The 21,772-nt window shown below is 34.5% G+C and overlaps 1 protein-coding gene across 3 annotated transcripts in view; it reads right to left on the minus strand.

Moving 5' to 3' along the window:
- LOC120334150 (E3 ubiquitin-protein ligase XIAP-like) overlaps positions 1 to 21,322 on the minus strand; it is a 29,620-nt gene extending 8,298 nt beyond the window's left edge. The window contains exons 1-17 of one of the 3 annotated variants that reach the window (XM_078109611.1): positions 19,969 to 21,322; positions 18,184 to 18,250; positions 17,227 to 17,369; positions 16,077 to 16,272; positions 8,873 to 8,966; positions 8,104 to 8,194; positions 7,634 to 7,823; positions 7,217 to 7,373; positions 5,168 to 5,411; positions 4,279 to 4,595; positions 3,804 to 3,899; positions 3,183 to 3,338; positions 2,931 to 3,101; positions 2,210 to 2,396; positions 1,789 to 1,881; positions 1,306 to 1,444; positions 236 to 413 (exon numbers count right to left, since the gene is read on the minus strand). In XM_078109611.1, coding sequence (XP_077965737.1) covers positions 236 to 413; positions 1,306 to 1,444; positions 1,789 to 1,881; positions 2,210 to 2,396; positions 2,931 to 3,101; positions 3,183 to 3,338; positions 3,804 to 3,899; positions 4,279 to 4,595; positions 5,168 to 5,411; positions 7,217 to 7,373; positions 7,634 to 7,823; positions 8,104 to 8,194; positions 8,873 to 8,966; positions 16,077 to 16,272; positions 17,227 to 17,369; positions 18,184 to 18,250; positions 19,969 to 20,644 — 3,195 coding nt within the window. In that variant the 5' untranslated portion in view covers positions 20,645 to 21,322. Of the gene's footprint in view, positions 1 to 235; positions 414 to 1,305; positions 1,445 to 1,788; positions 1,882 to 2,209; positions 2,397 to 2,930; positions 3,102 to 3,182; positions 3,339 to 3,803; positions 3,900 to 4,278; positions 4,596 to 5,167; positions 5,412 to 7,216; positions 7,374 to 7,633; positions 7,824 to 8,103; positions 8,195 to 8,860; positions 8,967 to 16,076; positions 16,273 to 17,226; positions 17,370 to 18,183; positions 18,251 to 18,969 lie in introns of all 3 variants that reach the window. The other 2 variants (XM_078109610.1, XM_078109612.1) reach the window with 2 other exon arrangements.
- Positions 21,323 to 21,772: the final 450 nt, after the last annotated feature.

The raw sequence follows: 21,772 nt of genomic DNA on the forward strand, positions 1-21,772 counted from the left end.
AAACCCAATTAGATTTTAACTATCCGCCGCGACAGGTGGCACATTGTGCTAAGCAACATGATATTTTTTTCTGTTGCACCTCTGATTACCCTATATGGGCTCGTCATATGGTCATTTTACCAGCTTTACTCTTCCTTAATATAATAATCCTATCCACCATTCAACTTATTAATTATAATCATGGACCTGGACCAGTAGCTAAAAGGAAGCAAAACGAAGAGACATAGATACATACTATTTCTGGTTGTTGTCCGCACTGGACACACTCATCTAAAGAGTGTTGCCCAATGCCAGTAGGTGTGCAATAGCCACAAGGTCTTCTTCTGTTATAAAATGGACAGTCGTCCCGATGCAAGACGATGTTTCTTGAAGGTCTGTTCACGAGATGATCTAACAGGTGCTGTAAACCAAATCTACAAAAAAGGTTTAAATAAATTGAAGACAAACAAAATGAAATAAAAAAAAAAGTTCTTGAGGCAAACAATTTTTTATGACAAAAATATATTCTTTTCCCAGCCGAATTTGAACTTGAACTGAAAGAGTCTGAAAGTGCCAGCCTATTAAAAGGAAGGAAGGAAAAAGTCAAAACTGCTCAAAATTTGGTACTCTCATAATGCGTGTACCAGTTTAGGGTTATATTACGAGTTCAAGGAGAACTATGCCGAGTAATAATATAAATATAACAAAAAATAATCGCTTTTTCAGGCATTAATTTCTTTATATTCAGAATTTTAACTCAATTTTTAATTTAAGTCTGGAACTCAGGATTTCAAGGGCTCAAAATTTTAAGCCACGGTATGTATTATGCGGTATGTATTATTTGTCTCACTAAAGCAGTGTTTCCCAACCTGAGTCCGTGGTCTCAAATGAGTCCGCGGAGCATTTAAATGAGTCCTCAATACGGCATGCAGTGGTATAGTTCATGTAAGTCACTAATCTTTTTATTGTCGGGGGCTACTTCAAGGTATGCGCGTATAAGCTGACCCCTTAGTTTAGCAACTTTTTCTTGAGTTTTGAACTGGGCTCATATGCGAGGATATACGGTAATTGGTGTTTCTCGCGCGTTTGAATAAAAAGAAGTATTTCTTTCTGGGAGATGTCAATAGTGGCTCAGGTTCGCGAGACACGTCAAACTAAACTGACTTCCTTAAAAATCTGTTGTGTTTAGTTTTATTGCTTTTTCAAATAGAGTTCGGTTACAATTAACGAACCTTGAGTCCACAAAGATTTACGCTGGTGAGCAAATAGTCTGCAACCAAAATAAGGTTGGGGAACGCTGCATTAAAGTAAGAAGATTGAACTTACCCAGCACAAGTAATTTGATTTCCTTCGCCATAAAAGCCAGCTCGAGCAAATTCATGTGGGGTTGGTGTGAGATTATTTCGAAAATGAAGATTGTATAGTAAGGATGCAAGTCTTGCTTCATACGGAATAGGATCCGGATCTATAAAATGAAAAAGATCGATTATTTGTGGTTACTGACAAGGTGCTCCCAAAGTATGGGCACCAAGATGGCACACAACCTGAACATAGTATGTGTACCAGGTTATGGTTATCTGGTTGTGCGCCATCTTGGTGTACATACTTCTGTAGCGCTGCTGACAATGCCATCAAGTTTGGTTACGACTCTTAAGCTATATGAAAATCAGGTTTGAGGCAAACAAAAATTAATCAAATTCTAACATGCAGGATTTCCTTTCTAAAGCTGTATCATATCAAATGAAAAACATGAAATTTCATCTCGTATACACACTGTTATAAAATGTAAATGAAAAATTTCGAACATACCCGAGGGGGGTTGTTGGAAGTTTTCTCCAGGAGGAATTACATCACTATCTGGAGGCTCTGGATTTCTTACATTATCACGCTGATCACAACCACCTAAAATAAAATAAGAATTGATGAATGAATTAGCGTTAGACTGTAAAAAGGAAGAAAGACTTCAAACTGTGAGGCAATCAAAAACCCTCCTGAGAAAAATTTAGAGTCTGATTCCGAATTTAAAAAAATAGGAAGTTTTAACAAAGAACTGGGGCATAGTCAAGCCTTGTTTATTTGTCTTGATCAACTCAATATCTCTTTAGGTTCAAACCTGCAAACCCAAGCAGGGTAATCAAAGGTGTGATGACAAACGTATATTAATGAAGCTTAGCGTAATACACCTAGTGCCAAGACAAATTACACAAAGTCAAATACAAATTAGACATACGTGGTTCGTCTGGTGGGACAAAAGCCTCCGGCGCTGCGGCGATTTCTTCTTCATCCGGACTGTCTTCATCATCTTCTGGTGGTGAATTTTCCTCGTTTCCATCACCAGATGGTGCTGGTGCATAATTTTGTGACTGGGGCTTTTCTTCGAGTACCATAGTAGGTTCAGTAATCGTTGTTTCCTGTGACTGAGTGGGAATGAGCAAATTTAATTAGGTATCTATCGATATTTTTCATTTTATCTGAGTAAAGAAATACTGATGAATCGGTGCTCTCAAAGTATGTGCAGCACAACTTGAACAAAATATGTGTCTTAACATAATATGTGTCTAACTACTTAATCATATGGTTTTCAAGCTGGGGAAAATATGAAATATATTTTTGAATACTCTTTTTTTATACCAAAGGTATCCCTATTTCTATCTACTTGCAAACTTTACTTTTTGTGTATTTTATCGAAAAAATGAAAAAAAAATTTTCAATATCATACAATAAAAATATACAACTATATAGAATAGGATTTTTATATCAATTCCAGGGGGAGAGAAAACTAATAAGACAGCTTTATCATAGTGCGTACCACAGCCTCTCGACCAGTTGCCAGTCTATGTTGAGTATGGTATTAGTTAGTCAGTGATGTCATTAAGAGCAATTAACCATCTCTATATTTATCTATATAATTAACCATCTTAAATTAGGATAATTGAAACAAAGCAATGTACCTGAGATTCGATCGCTTTTTCAATATTTTTATGACAGACCGGGCATTGTCTGATTGCTTGTGTACACTCCATGCAACAGCGCATGTGTCCACATGGCATGAACACCATATCAGCAGGATTGCTGAAACAGATTTTACACATTCTCTCTTTTTCCGTCTTGTTCGATAGTTCCTAGAATTGTTCAGTTTTGCTTAGCAATTGCGACATTAAATATCGTATATATTCAAAAGACTATTTGCTAACAGTTCTTACTGCTATCTGGGCAGCAGCCTGCATCTGGCGCTCCTCTTCTTTGATTTCTTGTTCTTTCTTCATGACATCATCAAGTAAGCTCGACATAGAATCATAAATATCATCAGGATTTGCAACGTTTCCGCTCTCGATTTTTTCTTCAAGTAGAGCTGCAACCTGGAATTACAGAAAACATTTTAAATTTTGTTGTTGTTTATTTGCTCAGAACAAGGATTGAGACAAAAAAATCTAAGCCAAACTGGTTTTTCAAGATTTATTATAGCACCGACTTTACAGACTTTTCACCTCATAGCCGTTTGGCCGACTTGTTTGAAAATAACAATATATAGATACACAAATATTCTTGGATTTTCCTGCAAAAATTTACGTTCCCAATGTTCCCAAATTTAACTGAAATACTTGAAAAAACAATTTTGTAGATAGAGAATCTTTCATTCTGGATTTCATCACCAGACTGTGGCGCCAGAGTTTGACATTTTCTCTCTGTAGTTGGAGTCACAATTTTGAACTTCTCGAGTAAAATATGAAATTTTAAATCACCCGAATTTTCCACTGATATCCATTCAGATCTGGAGGATAAAAACTTCATAAAATCTAAAAAAAACATAAAAATGAACTTACGATTTGTTTATCAAATCCCATCAGTAAGATATTTTTCACAAGATCTGATTTCTCCATTGTAGTTTTCACTCTTTCTTTACGTTTTCTTATTTCAACCTGAATATAGAAAACCCGATTATTTGGGGATGATAAATAATAAAGAGAGAGAAAGGGTTTGTATTCTAACTTTGTTCATGAATTTACTCTGTCGTAAAAATCTTTTACTACTGAGGGATCTCTGAATGCCAATTTAGCGCATTCTAGAAGAACGATTCTCAAAGTCGATTGACTGGTGCCCAAATCTAGAAGCGGAAGAAGTCGTGAGCATTGGCAAGGTGGTATCCAGAATGCAAAAAAATAAAAACATAAAGTTATACTGTTTGGTGGGCCATATTAAATCATTACAGGCGAAATTGGCCATGCGGGTACTATTTGGGAACCACTGTGCAAGAAGGAAGCCAAAATATTTTAGAATTTTTTTTATCCACATCAGTACCTGTGGATCAATAATCTTTGGTGTTGGTTCAGATTGCCTGTCTACTGAACCACTAGGTGGAATATCAACATTTCCTTGATTCGATCCGCCTCCAGCGTTGCCGGGGTCAACGGTCGCTCCATCTTGTTTTGCAATGATCGGTCGTGCAAGATGAGGGTTCATTGTGAAATAGCGATAGACAAAATGTTGTCCTTTTACTTGCAATAAAAACTGACACGTTGGAAACCATTTTGCATGTTCGATCCATGGTATGTCGTCATATTCCCAATTTTGGAGACCACCATTGCAGTACCAACATTTAACACGGTCACGTTCTCCTGTAATAAAAATTAAAGAGGTTTGTGATAGATGGTAAAATTTACTAAGTTCCTGAAATTTCATAATATAATAATTTTACTCTATATAATAATTTGATAGCAAAATATGGTTAATAATAACTCCAAATTACAATAAATTGTCATTGAGTTTAATTAATTTTGATCCGATCACCGATGTGTTGCAAAAAAGCTCAATGTGGATCCCGATCAAATCTTTTTCGACTCGAACTCATGGTAAGAAAAAATATCAATCACATTCAAAGATTCGTAACAAGTACCGAGACCCACATCACCAAATGAAGACAAGATTTGATCTTTTGTGCGAGAATATGCTAGCATATTGTCCTCATTAAAGATTGAAGATATAATTTATTATCAGTTTTATAATAAAGTCAGTTTATTAAATTTTACTCTATTATAGTTGCGGAGGGTCACGAAAAAATTGAAAAAACACTAGACCTCTAACTAAGTTGGCATCACAGTTTATAAAGATTTGATAGAAGAGTTACACGCAACTACTAAATGTTGAGAGCTATATACACAGCTATATTACACAGATTATAAAATATTACCAAGAAAGAAGAATCCAGCTTCTGATATTTCTGCAGAAGTTGCAGCTGTCCTTCCCACCGGCCATCGACGATCAAAAGTTTCTTGTCTTGCAACCTCATTTCTCATGTGTGGATTGAATGGGAATATGCATGGATAATCTATCGCACGATCTGCAGGTGGGTCGGGAAACTCATTTACTTTGTAATTACGTTGTTCGGTTCCGAGAACCATTTTGCAATTAGAGAAATGTGAACGATGTTCTGCCTGTATAAAAAAGAACAAAATGTGAATACTCAAATACAAAATACAAAAAACACTTAATATTAGTGAAAGCCCCTGAAAGGTAATAAGTCGAAGCCTTTGCTTGTTGCCCTTAAAAAATATTACTGTCGCTACGAAGCGGTTCCGTGTTTGAGAACCCTGATCTACAAATTTGCTCAGGTTTGAATAACAGATAAGTATCTAGTGCCCACAATCCCAACGTGGTAGTAAGTAATGGAAGAATGTCTGTCCAATCATGTCTATTTATAAGTAGTAACTCTATACCACGAGTCAGCAATCTTTAGCATTGAAAGAACCATCGGCATTCTTTCCACCTTTGTGAATGAGATGCAACCCCAAGAAAGCTAATGCAAGGCTTGAAATAATCCAACTTAATACTATCAGATTAAGCAATGAGTTAGGGAAAACCTCTTCTGACTAGCATGTACTATACTAAGTAACCTTTTTGCAATAGCAATAAGGGTTTCCATCAATTGCATTGTATATTACAGGTATATCTGTATACAAATACTAGGTACAATCAGTCCTTATCCTGTTATAATTCAGCTTCTATACTCAAGACTACTTTCAGAAAAACAACTTTCCTCAAAATGTTGTCAACAAGTGGATAATTTATAGTTTATATAGATTTGTGAGGACCAACTCACATGGTCAAATTTATTTGTTTCTAGAATCTAGATAATGGTAAATTAAAAGGGAAAATCCCTGGTGTCAGATTGTGGTCCATGGTAACTGATGTGAGGAGAAATTGGCAATTCACAACTCACAAGATGGCAACAAGGATCCATAAATAAAGAGAAAGAGTTTGATATCACACAACTGATAAATAATATCTAGAAGAAAAGTCGGCAACCTTTATCATTAAAATAGCCATTTGGCATTCTTTCCTTCAACTACAAGCCTACTTGAAGCCGATAATTTACTATAATGTCAGGGGCTAATAAAACATCCGCAGATCCACTTATGATGCAATAATTCAGTCAATGACGAAATGAAAACAACTTATGAAATAAAAAGAATATTTTTTACAGACTTGTATTGCCCTGATGCAACCAATTTTTACCGCCTGTGACATACGCTTTAGCTGTGATGAGTAATAAGTGAGGAGTATTTGGCTTCACGCCTCCCCTTTTATTGAAGCTTCACTGCTTCGAAAACTATTGCTGTAATAACCAATTTGATTCACGGGAGCCAGAGCTCTGTCAAAAGTTTCATTCTGGTAATTGATATCATAACTTTAGGCAAAATAAAATCAAACATTCCAGAGACTCTGAGAAGCCCTCATTTGCTTATAATCAAATACCTATTAGGTTTATAATATCCAACTAAAGAGTACAGTTGCACACTAACACCAATGTATTTCTGTAACGTTTTGTCCGACCAAATTCAGACTTCCTCATTTTATTACATTGCTTTTTTTTTATTTCAAGTTTATACAATTCTTCTGACACCCTTACGAGTAAGACACAGGGCTTCTCAATAAAAGGGGAGGCGTGAAGCCAAATACTCCTCACCTATTACTTATCACAGCTCTTCCCAAAGTGTATGTCGCGAGCAGTAAAAATTGGTTGCATTGAGGTGATGCAAGTCTCTGAAAACATTTTCTTTTCATTTCGCAAGTTGTTTTCATTTCCTCATTGACTGAATTATTGCATCACAAGTGGATCTCCGAAAGTTTTATTAGCTCTTGCGAAACCCTCGGAATCTACCAGCGGACTCCTGAGGTGCTGCATAGCCATGGTTGAGAACCACTGCTCTACAGCATTATTCTGAGTAAGAAGACTTACCATTGCATCATCTTCAAGAGTCCAATTCCTCAAAACACCTCCGCAAGAGAAGCATTGAGTTCTGTCCATGTCACCAAGATAGAAGAATCCTGTTCTTGCAAGAGCTGCCGGTGACACATTGGGGCGCCCAACAGGCCATCGAGCAAATGTAGCAAGTCTAAAAAGAAATACCTGATATAAGTACCCCATGCCATCGAATATTTATTTGCAGTTTCAACAATTATTTGATAAATTAGCATGACAATGATGAGGAATTCATAGCATGACAATGATACCAGGATTTCGAAGGAGTTCTCTTTCTCATGCTTTGACCGAGAGATGTGGACAAACAAAGACCAATGAAAATGAAAAAAAAGAGTGGAAAGACAGAAAACATGTCTGAAAATGCCAAAATGTTTTATAATTTAAAAATTTCACCTGTCCAGTTCTCTGTTCAAATGTAAATTAGTTAAAAATCTTCTGTGATCAGATGAAATAACATTTGCCATTCTCCATCTTCTTGGTGATGGTGCTTGGGCTGCAAGTCCGCCAACATTTCCAGTATTTTGTCGCCCTGGTCCAGCTTGTATTTTCATTGCATTATTAGGTCCAATTTCAAATGTACCCCCTGAAAAATGTAATCACAGATGCTGATAAATTTACCTAACATGAGATCAAGACTAAACGGTAGAAATTTTATATACACTCATTCACTCATTTTGCTCTGAACAAGGCGATTAGGGTGGGGTGGGGTAGGCAATTACTTCTTTGCGTGGGCCAGTTACAAATGATAGACTTGGATGCTAGACCGCAGAGAGTCAAAATTCAATACTAAAAATTATGAATAACACACAGTTTCTTTACAACAGTTATTCCAACAGCTGGGCTAACATTTTTTCACTACCTACCAGTCTGTCTAATTCTCTCTGGTAAATCTGCAGGGTATCTAACGGTCCGTACAACTTCTCCAGTGGCGTCTCTTTGCTGAAGAACTTTCTCCTGGATGAAAAAAAGAGTTTTGTAAAATAAGTTCTGGTAACAGAGCTTGTAAACTAATTCTGTAACCTGTGGAGCTAAAGCTGTAATCGGGGATGTAGTCAGGAATATACAGGGGGAGGGGTACTGATATCTCACTACATTTAAATAGTTCCATTTTTCAATTGGGGGGAGCAAAACTTTTGGCTCAGCATTGCCTATCTAATTTTTTAAACCCGTAGTGTGTACCAGTTTAGGATTAGGCCATAATATCATTCCGATTTTCCTCATTTTAGTTCTATCACGAGTTCGGGAACTGTCTGTGTTAGCCAATTGAATATACCCCCTTCCTATAGGTTTCAGTCATTTTACACAACTTGATATAAAGCAGGCGAACAAAATTAGTTACCCCCATTAGTACACATACTCCTGAAGCGCTGGGTTGTGGGGTAGGGAGCATGATCTGTATGGTCTGCAATAGCAATACAGTTAGATCTAACGCTTTCACCGCTAGGCCGCCGCAAGGGAAGTTAGTGAAAATTGAGTGAGACGTGTACATGATTATATATTTTTCAGGAAATTTTTTATCCAAGGTTATTATACATTTCTATTCCTCAAAATGCTGCTGCGGAATCTTGTGACCACAAAGACAGTTCTTTTTGTGATTACTTGTGAATGTAGCCTATTTACCTGTGAAGGTACCTTTGCCAGTGTCTTTGATTGCTCCGACGTCCTAAATAAACTCTGAATTGGTATGTTGCCACATTCTTGTCCATGAGCAAACGAACAATCTGGCCTGAAAAATAGAAGTAAATAAGATGAATGTGTTAAAATTCACTCAGGTTAGTGTTAATAATCTTGATTTTAGAAATTTTTGCTTTTTTGGTTTAATCGTAGAGAATGAAAAATAATACCTAACAAAATTACGAGTAACAGTTGAATACACTATTTTACCAGAGAATGGAAGAACCAAAGCTGATATCATGCAGTGATATCGAGAAAGGCTGAAATGCATTAATGCCAGGCTAATAGAAATGATTTTTGAGAACACCGAAAATAATGTTTAGTCACCATTTACCATGTTTAATAAGCGAAAAAAATCCAGAATAGAAACGATAGTATTTTTATTTCTGTGAGAGAAAAAAATGGAAGTACTGTACAGCTTAATCATATGCTGGCCTCTCCTGACCTCATTTCATTATCTTATCTTATCTATCTTATCATATTGGGTATGGAAATAATAAAATAGTGATTCGTTTTAGATGCATGTGTTTCAATTGTATAATTGGTGAAATATAATTGAATAATAATTCGTGAATTGATAATTAATGAATACTATCTTACATATCACCAAAGTGGTGATAAATCAAACAGGCAGTTACAAAATGAAAAAAAAGCTCTTTTAAGATTGATTAAAACCGAATGAACGTTTTTGACTCTAAAAAGCTGTTGGCATCCAAGCCATAAAAATGGGTTTCATTCCTTTCAAGGTGAACCATTAACTTGCATAAAGTGGAGTCCTGCCTGCCACTTGCAGCGATGCATATAACCATGACATAACAATGCGACTGTACTGTTAGTACAACAAGTGCTCGGGCCATACGTGAACCATCTAGATTTTATTTATTAACAAACCATCAAAATTGTGAAATTGACTTCAATTTCAACTATGATGATATAACAAAAATTTGGAAGAAAGATCATATAATTTAAAGATGTTCAAAACAAATAAAACTAAATTCGAAATTAAGTATAATCAGGAATTAGATTTAAGATATATACATTTAAAAATTGCTGTTTTCTAGATTAGGAGATTATTGAAACAAAATTGTATAATTTGGACATTTGTGCTTTTCAAAATTGGCCTCAGTGAAGATGCTAAATCAAACTAGCAATTTTCAAAAAAGAACATGGGGAGCAAGTGTTGTGAGTCTTAAAAAAGCGACAAATATCAGAAAGTCCAAAAACTACAGATCTAGATTCCATATTTTACCAGACTATGTCCAGCACTTGAAGATTGAAGTACTCAAGTTTCCTTAACAAAGAAAGAGTCAGGTTTGAATGGACTCCATAACCCTGGTCAGAAAACAAGCATAGCACAGAGTGTCCCTGGGGTTTCATGCAAAATTACTATTAATATTATTATTAATTTAGCATTATTGTAATAAACATTTATGGACACATTAAAGCTGTTCAAACTGTTCAAAAGCCCAAGTACGAGTTTCTTGTAACACTAGCTCAGGAGATTGATTTGAAGAAAGGAGAAGGAATTGTTACGCAGGGAGGGAGGGGAAAGGAGATCTGACTGGAAAAGACAAGGGAAGACTGTATCTATTAAGAAAAGGTTGGATATGCATTAAACGATAAGCATTCAAATTGCCTTTTCGCTTTTTATATGTTGAGCGTTTTTAATAAAAATACAGTGGGTTCAAACGAAGATAAATAAAATATCAAGAGTCAGATTTGTGATTAGTGAAGATCAAGAATTAGTTCAAACACCCAAATTGACTGTTCGAAACAAGATTTATGCGAATTAAACTTAAATTACTTTTTTCAAGTAAAATTTGTTATTGCGATTCAGAAAGAAAGATCTCTGATAACTAATTAAGATTAATGTTAATTGAGGTCAAATAGCTCTTACTTATTCTGTGAAATAAATGTCCCATGGTTGTCTCATTGTTGGAGTGCTAACCCTGATAATGTTTGAACAAATTAAAATTAGATGACGCTTGTGGATCGAGCTAAGCACAAAAGACACACTATACTACTAACACTTAGACTGGGGTCACCATTTATCAAATCTTGACATCTGACTAATCTGAATATCAGGGGTGTACAACCTCAAGAAAAATTGTGTGCTCGCCGAAAAGTGTCAATTTTGAATGATGTGTGGCCCGCGAAACGAGTTTTCAATATAATTCGGTACGTGCAAGTAATCTCAACCCTTTTGCTATTTTGAGTTGCGAAGCCTATACCTGAGAATTCATTATATCTATATTTATGACTTTACAATGCTTTAAAAGCTAGCTTGTGGACACAACGCATGTCAAAAGATCAATAACCAAAATTTATTGCTTGCAACTACTAGATAGTCTATGCCAAATAAAGGTGCAGCCGGCAGTTTCACCCAGTTATTTCTATCTGTCCCTCCTGTATTGAAGGTTGCACACCCCTGCTCTAAATGAAAACTTCGAACTAGTAATTGGCTAACAGCCAGTGGCACTTAACTCACTATTGCACCGACTTTATACTGAAGACTCACCCTCTTTAGACATGCCACCTCATGTAACACCCAACAACAACACACAAAAGGTACAAAAAGGAAAGGGCACACACAGACCCTTTAAATTAAATGAAGTTTTTAAAGTATGAAACTTTAGCTTGGTGAGAAAATGTGGGGAAAATATCTATTTCGAAATATTTTTCTCTCGATTTGGAACAGCATACACTTACAAATGGCTGGAATGTGCAAAATGAATTCAAATATTCAAAGATTTAATTTTCTACATTATTAATAATATTATATATTCTCAATTATAAAAATACTGTCAAGTATTCTCATTAGAAAATTACTTATTAGGTAGACATCCGACAGTCAGACTAAAAATTTGCTTACCGTATTCACCTTGCAATAACTGTTAAACATGGCAAAACCTATTTACAATGTTTAATTACCTGCAGACTGTTTAAATACACATTAAATTGGGGATGTTCTCTGTTGACAAGACAAATTTTGAGTATATTACAGCAGCATTCCAAAATCAAATAAAATACAAAAGAAGTATATTTAGTCATTTTAATCAACTGCCTGTATGTTCATTAAAAACCGAATATTATAACCAAGTTAGATTCATTTAGGATCAAGGTTTTATGCTCTCGCTTTGGGAATAATTTAAAAAACCTTTATTTGGAAAAATATTATATTGGGCAATTTGAGTCTCCCAGTATGACCTAAAAAGGGCCTTTATTTAATTTCTGAAAACTCTAAGAATAAATAACAAATTCATTGAATGAACATGACTCAATATAAAATATAATCCATATTCAAAAAGAAATGATAAGTCACCAGCTTAATATATAAAATCCAGATAGAAAGCAGTGTATCATTTCAGGGTATTCCCCTAGAACTACAAGTAAGGTGGAAAGTAATAACTCATTCATTATATATTCTAATCCTCTAAAACATGGGTTCTCAATTTGTGGGATGTAGACAATTTTTTGAGCGGGTCGTAAAGCTAATTAAAAATAAAAATATTTGTTAGATTTGATCTTGCCTTTCCTATATACATTCCATCCCCATATTTTCAATGTGTTTTTTGAACAAAACATACTTTCGCCTTACTATCTCTTATTTGTAGCTCATTGTTAGCTAGTTATTTTTAAGATGAGGCGTGAGACTTGACAAATTCTAAAAAGGGGGCCCGGCTCGAAAAGTATGAGAACTACTGTTCTAATATAATATGCTCTAATGCTAAATGCATTAAAGTTAGCTTAGTCACTGATTTACAAGGCTATTCAATTACAGCTTAAAATAAATGAAATACCTTTCAATGAAAAAGTTGTGCCAAATTAAGGTCTAATATTCCACAAAAATATTATTCCGCCCTGGACAGCAGAAAAGTTTGGAATTTCCCTGAATATGCTCTATTTCCTCATCTAAACATGGCTCTGTACAGGCAGCTGCTAATTCCAAATTCTGGAAAACTGGAATTTATCCATTTCGGGGCCGACGATATAATTTAACCATATAAAATTGGTCAGGGTATTTATTAGACATCAAACTTGTCTTATACTATGCAATTCAAGATTCCTGCTGCACAGTAACAAGGCATGTTCTTAGTTGAAATATATTATGGACAAAGAAATTTTAAAAATGTGTTCAGTAAGGTCTGCAAACAAATCAACTATTATATTCAATTCGAATAACTCTGTAATTTAAATTCTTGATTTTAGGATTATTTATTTCAGACTAATTTCATTTGAAATTTAACCTAAGTCTCTCATTAGGACCAAAAGACCTCCATTTAATATAAAAAATAGATAATCAATCAAATCACTGCTTACCTTATCTTTTCTGCATTTTAGATTCTGATATTTTATTTTCCTTGTGCATGAAATAGTGTACAAAAAAACATAAAAAATGAATCAACCGAGAGAAAAAAGACACAGCAATACAATATTTCAACTGCAATAGACGAGGGGCCATGAATGAACTATAAAGTTAACATGTCAGTGAAACCAAATTTAAACCAAATGAATATAAAATGATTTCTAGGAAATATTTATTAAAAAATCCAGATTCAAAAATGAATCACTAATGAGTCAACAGCTCAATGCATGGAGTAAACAAGTCCAGACAGGAACTGGTGTATCATTTTTGGGGGTTTCCCACAAAAGCTATTAGCAGTAATTATTTATAGTATAATAGGTTGTCCATAAAATCTCTCTCACAGATGTATTAAATGAAGAAAAATACCCAAACACTGATTAAAAAACAACAAACCTGGTCAAGATATATTGAGAACTGACTTCATAACAAAATTAAAATTGTAAAAGGACGTTATGAACACCCTGTTAATTTTTGCTAACTTAGTCGAGACGTTCTCAGCCTTGAATGAATTCCTCCATTCACCTATTTTAAACCTCTTTATGCCGCCCTCGCTTCAAATAAAACTATTTGTTCAATGTATTGTATTTGTTCAATAATCCTAAACTAGAGTTATTGGCAGGTCAGTTATGTGTGCTTATCAGTAATACTACAGCAAATACAAAGCGAAATTCTTTGCCTAGAACGACAAAATGATTATTTACCAGTTGATCAATGAATCTAATTTATTCGTGCACAGCTCTATAGAAAAGGTCTTTCAAAGAAAAAGAAAATCAATGTCTTATTTTCCACAAAGCATCAAGCATCGCTTGTGCAACAAGCTTTCTTGAATTCTCTGCGGGGGATGGTTATATGTGAGAGAATTGCTGGACTCCTCGTCGCTGTAGGGTGGTTCACATAACCGCTGGTCGGTTACAGCTTCCTCCACCATCAAGTCCGAAACAAAATAAATAACTAATCCCATACCCAACATGGAACGGTAACTGGACGACATGGTGTGCCATATGGTTTATCGGGCTTACCCCTCCCCCGGAATAAATATGTAACTCCTATCCTGAGCACAAGCAACACACTATACTACTGACACTAGGCTAGGGTCACCATTTATGAAAAACTAGAAGTGAATTGAGCTCGAGGTGTTTTAAAAGAACTGAAACTTCCTCATCTTATTTATCATATTGTGTACATCATTCATCACCTTATTATTATGTTTTTATCACAATAAGCAAACAGTCCAGTACCAGTCATTAAAATTGTAATACAAGTGTACAATACTTCAATAAACGCCATCGCATGTATGTTATTCAATGTGGAGCCTATTCTTAACAGTGATTATGGGGGGAGCTGACTTAGATAACGATATGGTTATATCACTCCCTCCAGTCTTTACCAAAAAACAGTGCCTATTTATTGTATGTATGCTTTTATTTATTTGTTTTATACTAAATCTGATTGACCACAAAACAGAAAAAAAAACTCTAATGAAAAGCTGTCTGAAATCAAGGCCTAATTTTCCACCAAGCATTGAAACCAAACAAAAAATGACACTGATGTGATTCTCAGAACAAGGCTGTGTATAAGAGGCTACTGACTACAAGATTTGCAAAGCTGGAATCTTTTAGTTCCAGCAGCCTTCACAACTTATGCACTTCAAATTAAATGAGCTTATTTATTAGACAACAAATATTCTAATGAAGTGTTTTTGCACATTAACTCTAAGTAAGGCTTCATTCACTAATATGTAGAGAGTTACTATCTACTGGGAAAATCGGGAAAATTTTTTATTCAGCATACAGACCATAATAATTACTACATCAATTAAGGGTATTTACAGTATTTGACCAAAACATAATATCACAGTGCAAACAGCGTCAGTTCATTTAGTAATAATATTACACTATTTAATCAATGTTGAAAAAATACTTCTACTATACATACTGTTTTCTGAACAATTGATAGTTCAGTTTGAGCCCTGATGTTGCATTTACATAGGATATTTATTTGAAACCGATTATTGTCAAGCATTTTCTAATTTCGAACCCTGCAACTTGTCGTGTAAACAGAATTTCGAGTGCACTAATGCTTAGTTTCCACATGATTTAAATATACATATTATGTAACTTGAAAGTCGAGCTCCATGTTACCTTTAACACTGATAACAATATACATATAAAAGATAGATGGTTGCCACAAAAATAGGTCACATAAATTTCTTAATAATTTCTATAAAGATTAAGAAAATTTATTTGTGTATGATTGTACGAAAAAGTTTTAGTGAATTTGAACAATTTGCAAAAAAGTTATTTTTTTTTTCTTGAATGAATTGGGCTCTGTATTTTTGGAGTCACCATGTATATCTATTATTGAACATAACTGTCTTTTTATAGCTGTGTCAAAACAACCTTAAAAAATTTAAACAGCAATAAACATTAACCAGATTAATTGTGAAGGAGGAATTCCAGTAAGCGTGTCCAAAGGCTCTTACCAAGAATTTACAAAAAGTTTATTTTCCTGTGGAATTTCTTTATTTACAGATACTGGTCACTCAAAGTTTAAAAGTTGATTTTGAGATCTGCCAACCTGCCAACCCTAACCTGGCACACATATTATATTCAGGTTGTGCGCCATATTGGTACGAATACTTCGGGAGCACCCCTGTTTACAGTATTCTAGTCATATCTAGTGAAAGGCTTAAGACCTTGCCTTAAGCTTGTATAAGAGGTAAGAAGTTGGAATATCAGGTTTTCATTCCCATGGACAAAAATGAAATTCTGTTATATTAATGTAAGGATATCTTACTTATGCCATTTGATGTCATTAGGATTATCGGTATCATTCCATCGCTCTACTGTTCTTCCGCAAGCGCAACATTTCACACGATCAAAAAATTCAGTGAAGTAAAAACCTGCTTTTGCCAGAGATTTTTTGCTTATGGGGCAAGTAACAGGAAAATGCTTAAAAGTTGATAATCTGTATTGTTCTAGTCTGTTGTGTCCTAAAACAAAATAAAGCCATTATTAGTTGTCACTATATTTATATTTATCAGGGATTTTGGGCGAGACCATCATTTTTTATCGACTGGCCACATAACTATATTCAAACATCTATCCGCATCACACAAAAAACCTAGCAAAAAAATCAAGAGAAAGTGGCACGTTATCGCAGGTATAATATTACCTACCAGGGGGGAAGTAAATGCTTTTCTGTCCAGAAGGATCTCTTGCATATTGGTGACCCACTAGTAAATAATTTACTTATTCCAGTTAGTTAATATCTGATATGATTTGGATTTAAAAAACTTTTTGGATGGGGCGTGGCCAAGCGGTTAAAGTAATAGAATTAAATATGAGTCGCAGGTTGAAATTCTTAATTTCAGGTTCAAATTCATACATACTTCACCGAAGGTGTAAGTAATAAATGGAGTAGACAAAGCCAAACCGGACATATTTTGGACCTTTCAAGCAAAAACCCATACATCAACTTTGAAAATATAATAGAATGGCAAATATCATTTCACAGGTATAATATTACCTACCAGGGGGGATGTAAATGCTCTTTTGTCCAGAAGGATCTCTTGCATATTGGTGACCCGCTAGTAAATAATTTACTTATTCCACACAGTTAATATCTGATATGATTTGAATTTAAAGAACTGTTTGGGTGGGTGTGCCTTCCAGTGGATAAAGCGATAGGATCAACTATGATAGAATGGCAGGTTGCTATTCAAGATTACGGGTTCAAATTCAATGCCTACCACTTTCACCCGAGGTGTTAAAAATAGGGCAGGCAATGCCAAACCTCGAATATTCTTGACCTTCCAAACTATGTTGTACCTCCTTAGCCAGGCAGAGTCTTGTTTAAGGCAAATTGTGTATAAATTAACCTTCAAAAAACATCAGCTTTGGAAATATGCAAATATCATTTTACAGGTATAATTCTACATACATACCAGAGGAGATGTAGTAACAATGTTGTCCAGGTGGGTCTCCGTTTCCTGCATATATGCGACCGTCACTGTCAATTGGTTCCGTGAAACATCCAATGAAATTTTTGCTTGTCACACTTGTATTCATCAATTGCTGTCTACAAGAGCTGAAGAAAAAAATAATTTTAAAATTTTTTTAAAATTCACAAAATATCTTATATGATCAGTGTTGCGTTGTAACTTATGATGATGTAATATTGTGCAAGTTTGCGGGCCGGGGAATCAATTTCACAATAATTGAAATGTGGATAATCGAATATTGAATACTATTATTGTAACCTATGACACAACTAATGTCATTAATTGTCAAATTGTCTCCATCAAATGTTGTCTACGAGAGCTAGAGAAAAGCAATTCGAACAAATTTTTGGTATTTCCAAATATCTTATATATTATCACTTATCAGTGTTTTAACTCTATGATGATGCAATGCTGCGCAAGCTTGTGGGCCAGGAATCAATTATACACAGCTGAAGAATTAGTCATGTATTCAATACTATTATTGTGACATGTGACATAACTACTGTAAAACGAAAACAATCCATCAAGGAAATTGAAACCTATGATCCGATTTTATGATTTATCATGGAAAGAGGAAAGTTGATATGTTGCAAACCATTCCTACATATCCGGCTTGCTGCATTAACCAAGCATAATACATAACAAATTACAATAGTCCTACGGAATGGCTAACAGGGTTGAAGGTTAAAGTTCACTGGTAACAACCGAAATCAACACTGGATGTTGCGAGATCAAGATACAACGCATACACATGATATATATGATACAACGCATCTGCTAACCATAGATAAAATATTTCAATAAAAAAATGTTGTTCAAGATAAGTTGCTCAGTTTTGATTGAAACCCTAAACCACGATCACTTGATAAATTGTAAAAAAAATTGAATTGCGTTGGATACCTCGGTGTACTTGGATGTTGAAAAAATTCCGACTTCACCCGTTGTTGGCAAATCATCTTCATTGTATCTTTAATTTAAAAGTTCATAGTAAAAAAGTATTTTTATGAAAAAAAAAAAAATCCAAGTAATGATTTGATGAAAGATCAGGTAATTAGAAAAGTCCAAGGTTGAATATTTAGAATAACAGGTTCACCTTGCAATTATTTTTAATTTAAAAAATTTATTTTTGGGTAAATAGCAAAATTAAAAATAGGGAATATTTTTTAAACTTCGGTTTAGATAAATTCACCCAACCTTTTTACTAATTAAAAAAACAAGGGCAGATTTTTATGCCGAAGTAAATGTTTTTATATTTCCAACTTGCTCACTAGTTTTGTGTGGACGCAGTTATGTTTTGTTATGAAACGTTCACGTAGTAAAAATACACCTTTGCTGTATTACTTATAATTAGGATGCCTACGTGGTTAGCGCAATGGACTTAATTATATTAGCATAGGGTTGGGAATTTCAGGTTCGAACCACGTATTATGCAGCATGCAGGTTCTAATGAAATTAAGTAGGAACTTTTTAAAAGCAAAATAATACCATGTATCAATGCATTCATGGAAATTCAATTCGTGTATTAGTTCAGATTATTAAATTCCATATCAAAACTATGAACAATATCACAAAAAAACAGAGCAATACCAATTAAAATTAAAATTAACACAATGAAATTCATTTTAATAATTATTTGCAAAAAATAACGCAGAAAATAAAGTCAGTTGAAGAATTTCTCAGACTTACCGTTAATCGAGGTGATTGAAGCCTCGACTTGTCAAAATTGAAAATCAAACATTGAATTAAAACTATATCTATAACAAACTACAAACTGTGAAAAAAAACTATCTGGTTTTAGGGTTAAAAGGTCAAAGAATTATATCTATAACGCATGCCTTTCAACCGATGGTCTACCTTTCATTATTATAAAATTCCGACTACAAAAAAGTTTGTATCGAAGTATGTGTCAATTGGAGTGGAGAACACAACACTGAGATGAAGAAAAACTTTGACTATGAAGATGGGTTCAGTAAACCTTTTCTTGTTTAAGAAAAAATTTATTCCGTTCTGACTTGTAATGTCAGGATAAGATTTTTATATTTATCCCAACGAAGAGAAAAGCCTCAGCTTAACCAAACTACGGCGACGAAAAGTCCAGCAATCCTTACATAAATATCCTTGCATGGGATTCAAACCTGCGAACATTTGCAAGTTGAAAGTGTTTGAAAGTTAATCAGAGGTGTGTCAGCACAGTGACCTACACCGCCGAGTCAAAGTTTAAATGTTGATGTTCAGATGTTATGTTAACTACCAATATTTAGGTGTGAACATTATTACGCTCGTAATAGTAAAATTCAAACTTTGCGTTCTGACTTTAAAAGGTTTCAAAATTCAACTGTTTTCCTCGCCAGCAGAAGTCTGGGCTTCGATTCCACATTCTTGATATGATAACTACTAATAACTAGTGTAAAATAGATTCATTAAAAATTACAAAACACAATCAAAAATTCGATTGAAACCAGAAAAGTATATTGAACAGGCATTGCCACAAAAATGAAGAAAGTCTATCTATGATGCATGCAAAACAATAAAGACTCAAGCAATGCAATATCCAAACTATTATAGAGAAAACACATGTTTAAAAAAATGAATTTTTCCATTCTAAAACGTAGATGACAGATTAATAGAGAATTATACAGGCAAAAAATTCTCCAAAGAATTATGTAAAATCTTTTTCAACCCTACCTTGAACAAATAAAACTGTGGAAGCACCGTCCCCACTCCATTGGCTGAATGATTCCTCTTTATACTCTCGTACAAAAGTCATAATTCCACAGAGAATAACTGATGAACAGTCTCCGAGATTAAGCATCATTGATTTGAACAGACTGAGGAACCATTCAGAGATCTTCCGAGAGAAATCGGGGCCAAGTGCTTGGAGCCGAATGATTAACTGAGGATATTTAGATCTTGTGCCAAGAGACAATGCCATAGCAAATATTTCCAAATTACTGAGCTGTTGTTTTTGAATGAAATTGACATAAGGACTTAGTTTGACGTTTGATTGTCTCATAAGAGTGTTTATCATATTCCCAGAAAGCAAATCTCCAGTCCCAGTATATAGTTTTGTAAGGGACTGAATGTCCAAGAAAGTCGGTGGTTCCTGATCAGGGATTTCCGGATTAAATTCACCGGCACTGGATAAGCTCAGTAAATAGTCATTGACAGCTTGATTTGCCAAACCAAAAAAAAGCAAAAATCTTTTTGCAGACTTGAGAGAAATACAGCCAATCGCAGGAATCTTTTCTTTGCGAATTTTTCGCACATCAGGCGCATAATTGCCGCCATCTGCCACTATTTCCACCTTTCGAAAAGGTTCTGACTCTTCAATTGCGACAGCCATTGTTACAGATACGAGCATCTGATCGGATAACAATTTAAGCCTAAAGTTTGTAATTTAGTATATTTTTTATCAAATATGCTGAAAACAAAATAAACAGGTTGCTTGACATTTTTTTAAATAAAATCTGTGTTTGTCCTCAGGTACAATCTGATTCTAAGGAATGAATTCAAAAAAATTGTATCAATATTAGACTGAATAAATGTTAGTTTCTAACTTTAATGTTTATTTCTCCATTATTTCCAGTTCCACCCCATGGAAGGAACAATATGTGTTTCTAAAAAGACATCACTTATATAAAGATTACTGAAAATATTCCTGTCCTAAAATTTCACATTTTCAAATTAGATATTTGAACCTTGGATGTCACTTTTCGATAACTATCTTGGGTTCCACACGACTTCCCTTCCCCAGTAAAACTGTAATTTTATTTTTTATTTCTCTCGTATTTTCTGTGTTTATTTGTTTTTTTTATTTACTGGTTGGAAAAAATAAACTTGACTTGACTTCAAGAAAATGACCAAGAAACTAGCGATATCGAAATACACAGTTTGAACAATGCTCAAATGTTACTCAATAACTCAACATTGACGATTTCACTGCCTGCATGTTTGATGAGTATTGATATAAAGATGTGAAACCTACTAAAAACCTCTGACACCAAGACTTAACCACAAATCCACTATTAGGATGTTAAGAGGATGGGCCCTTCACTCTCACTATAACTACTTTGTTTGGTACTCCCGTAGTATGTCTACCAGGTTAGGGTTAGGCCATAATTTTATTCCGATTTTTCTTATTTTAGTTCTACAATGAGTTCGGGGATATATCCCCCACCAAGTCCTATTACACAACTTGATGAAAGTAGGCGAACATTAGTTACCTCCATATTGAAGGTTACATACATTTCTGGAGAGTCCTTCGTCTTATATCAGTTACTAGTAGACCAGTAACAATAGAATCAGAACCATGCTTGATAACCAGTAAAAAAAGTAAATTTACCAAGAATAAAATTACCAATGGGAAAATCCCCAGTAGTTCTTAAATAATAATAATAATATATTAAATGTTATCCTGGAACACCATGCTCGAAAAAAGTTGAAACAAAGAGACTTGAAAGGGAGTATCGTTAGGCGTACCTGGGGAGAT

This window comes from Styela clava, chromosome 15 (assembly GCF_964204865.1).
Source record: "Styela clava chromosome 15, kaStyClav1.hap1.2, whole genome shotgun sequence".
In the NCBI taxonomy this organism is placed as follows: Eukaryota; Metazoa; Chordata; class Ascidiacea; order Stolidobranchia; family Styelidae; genus Styela; species Styela clava.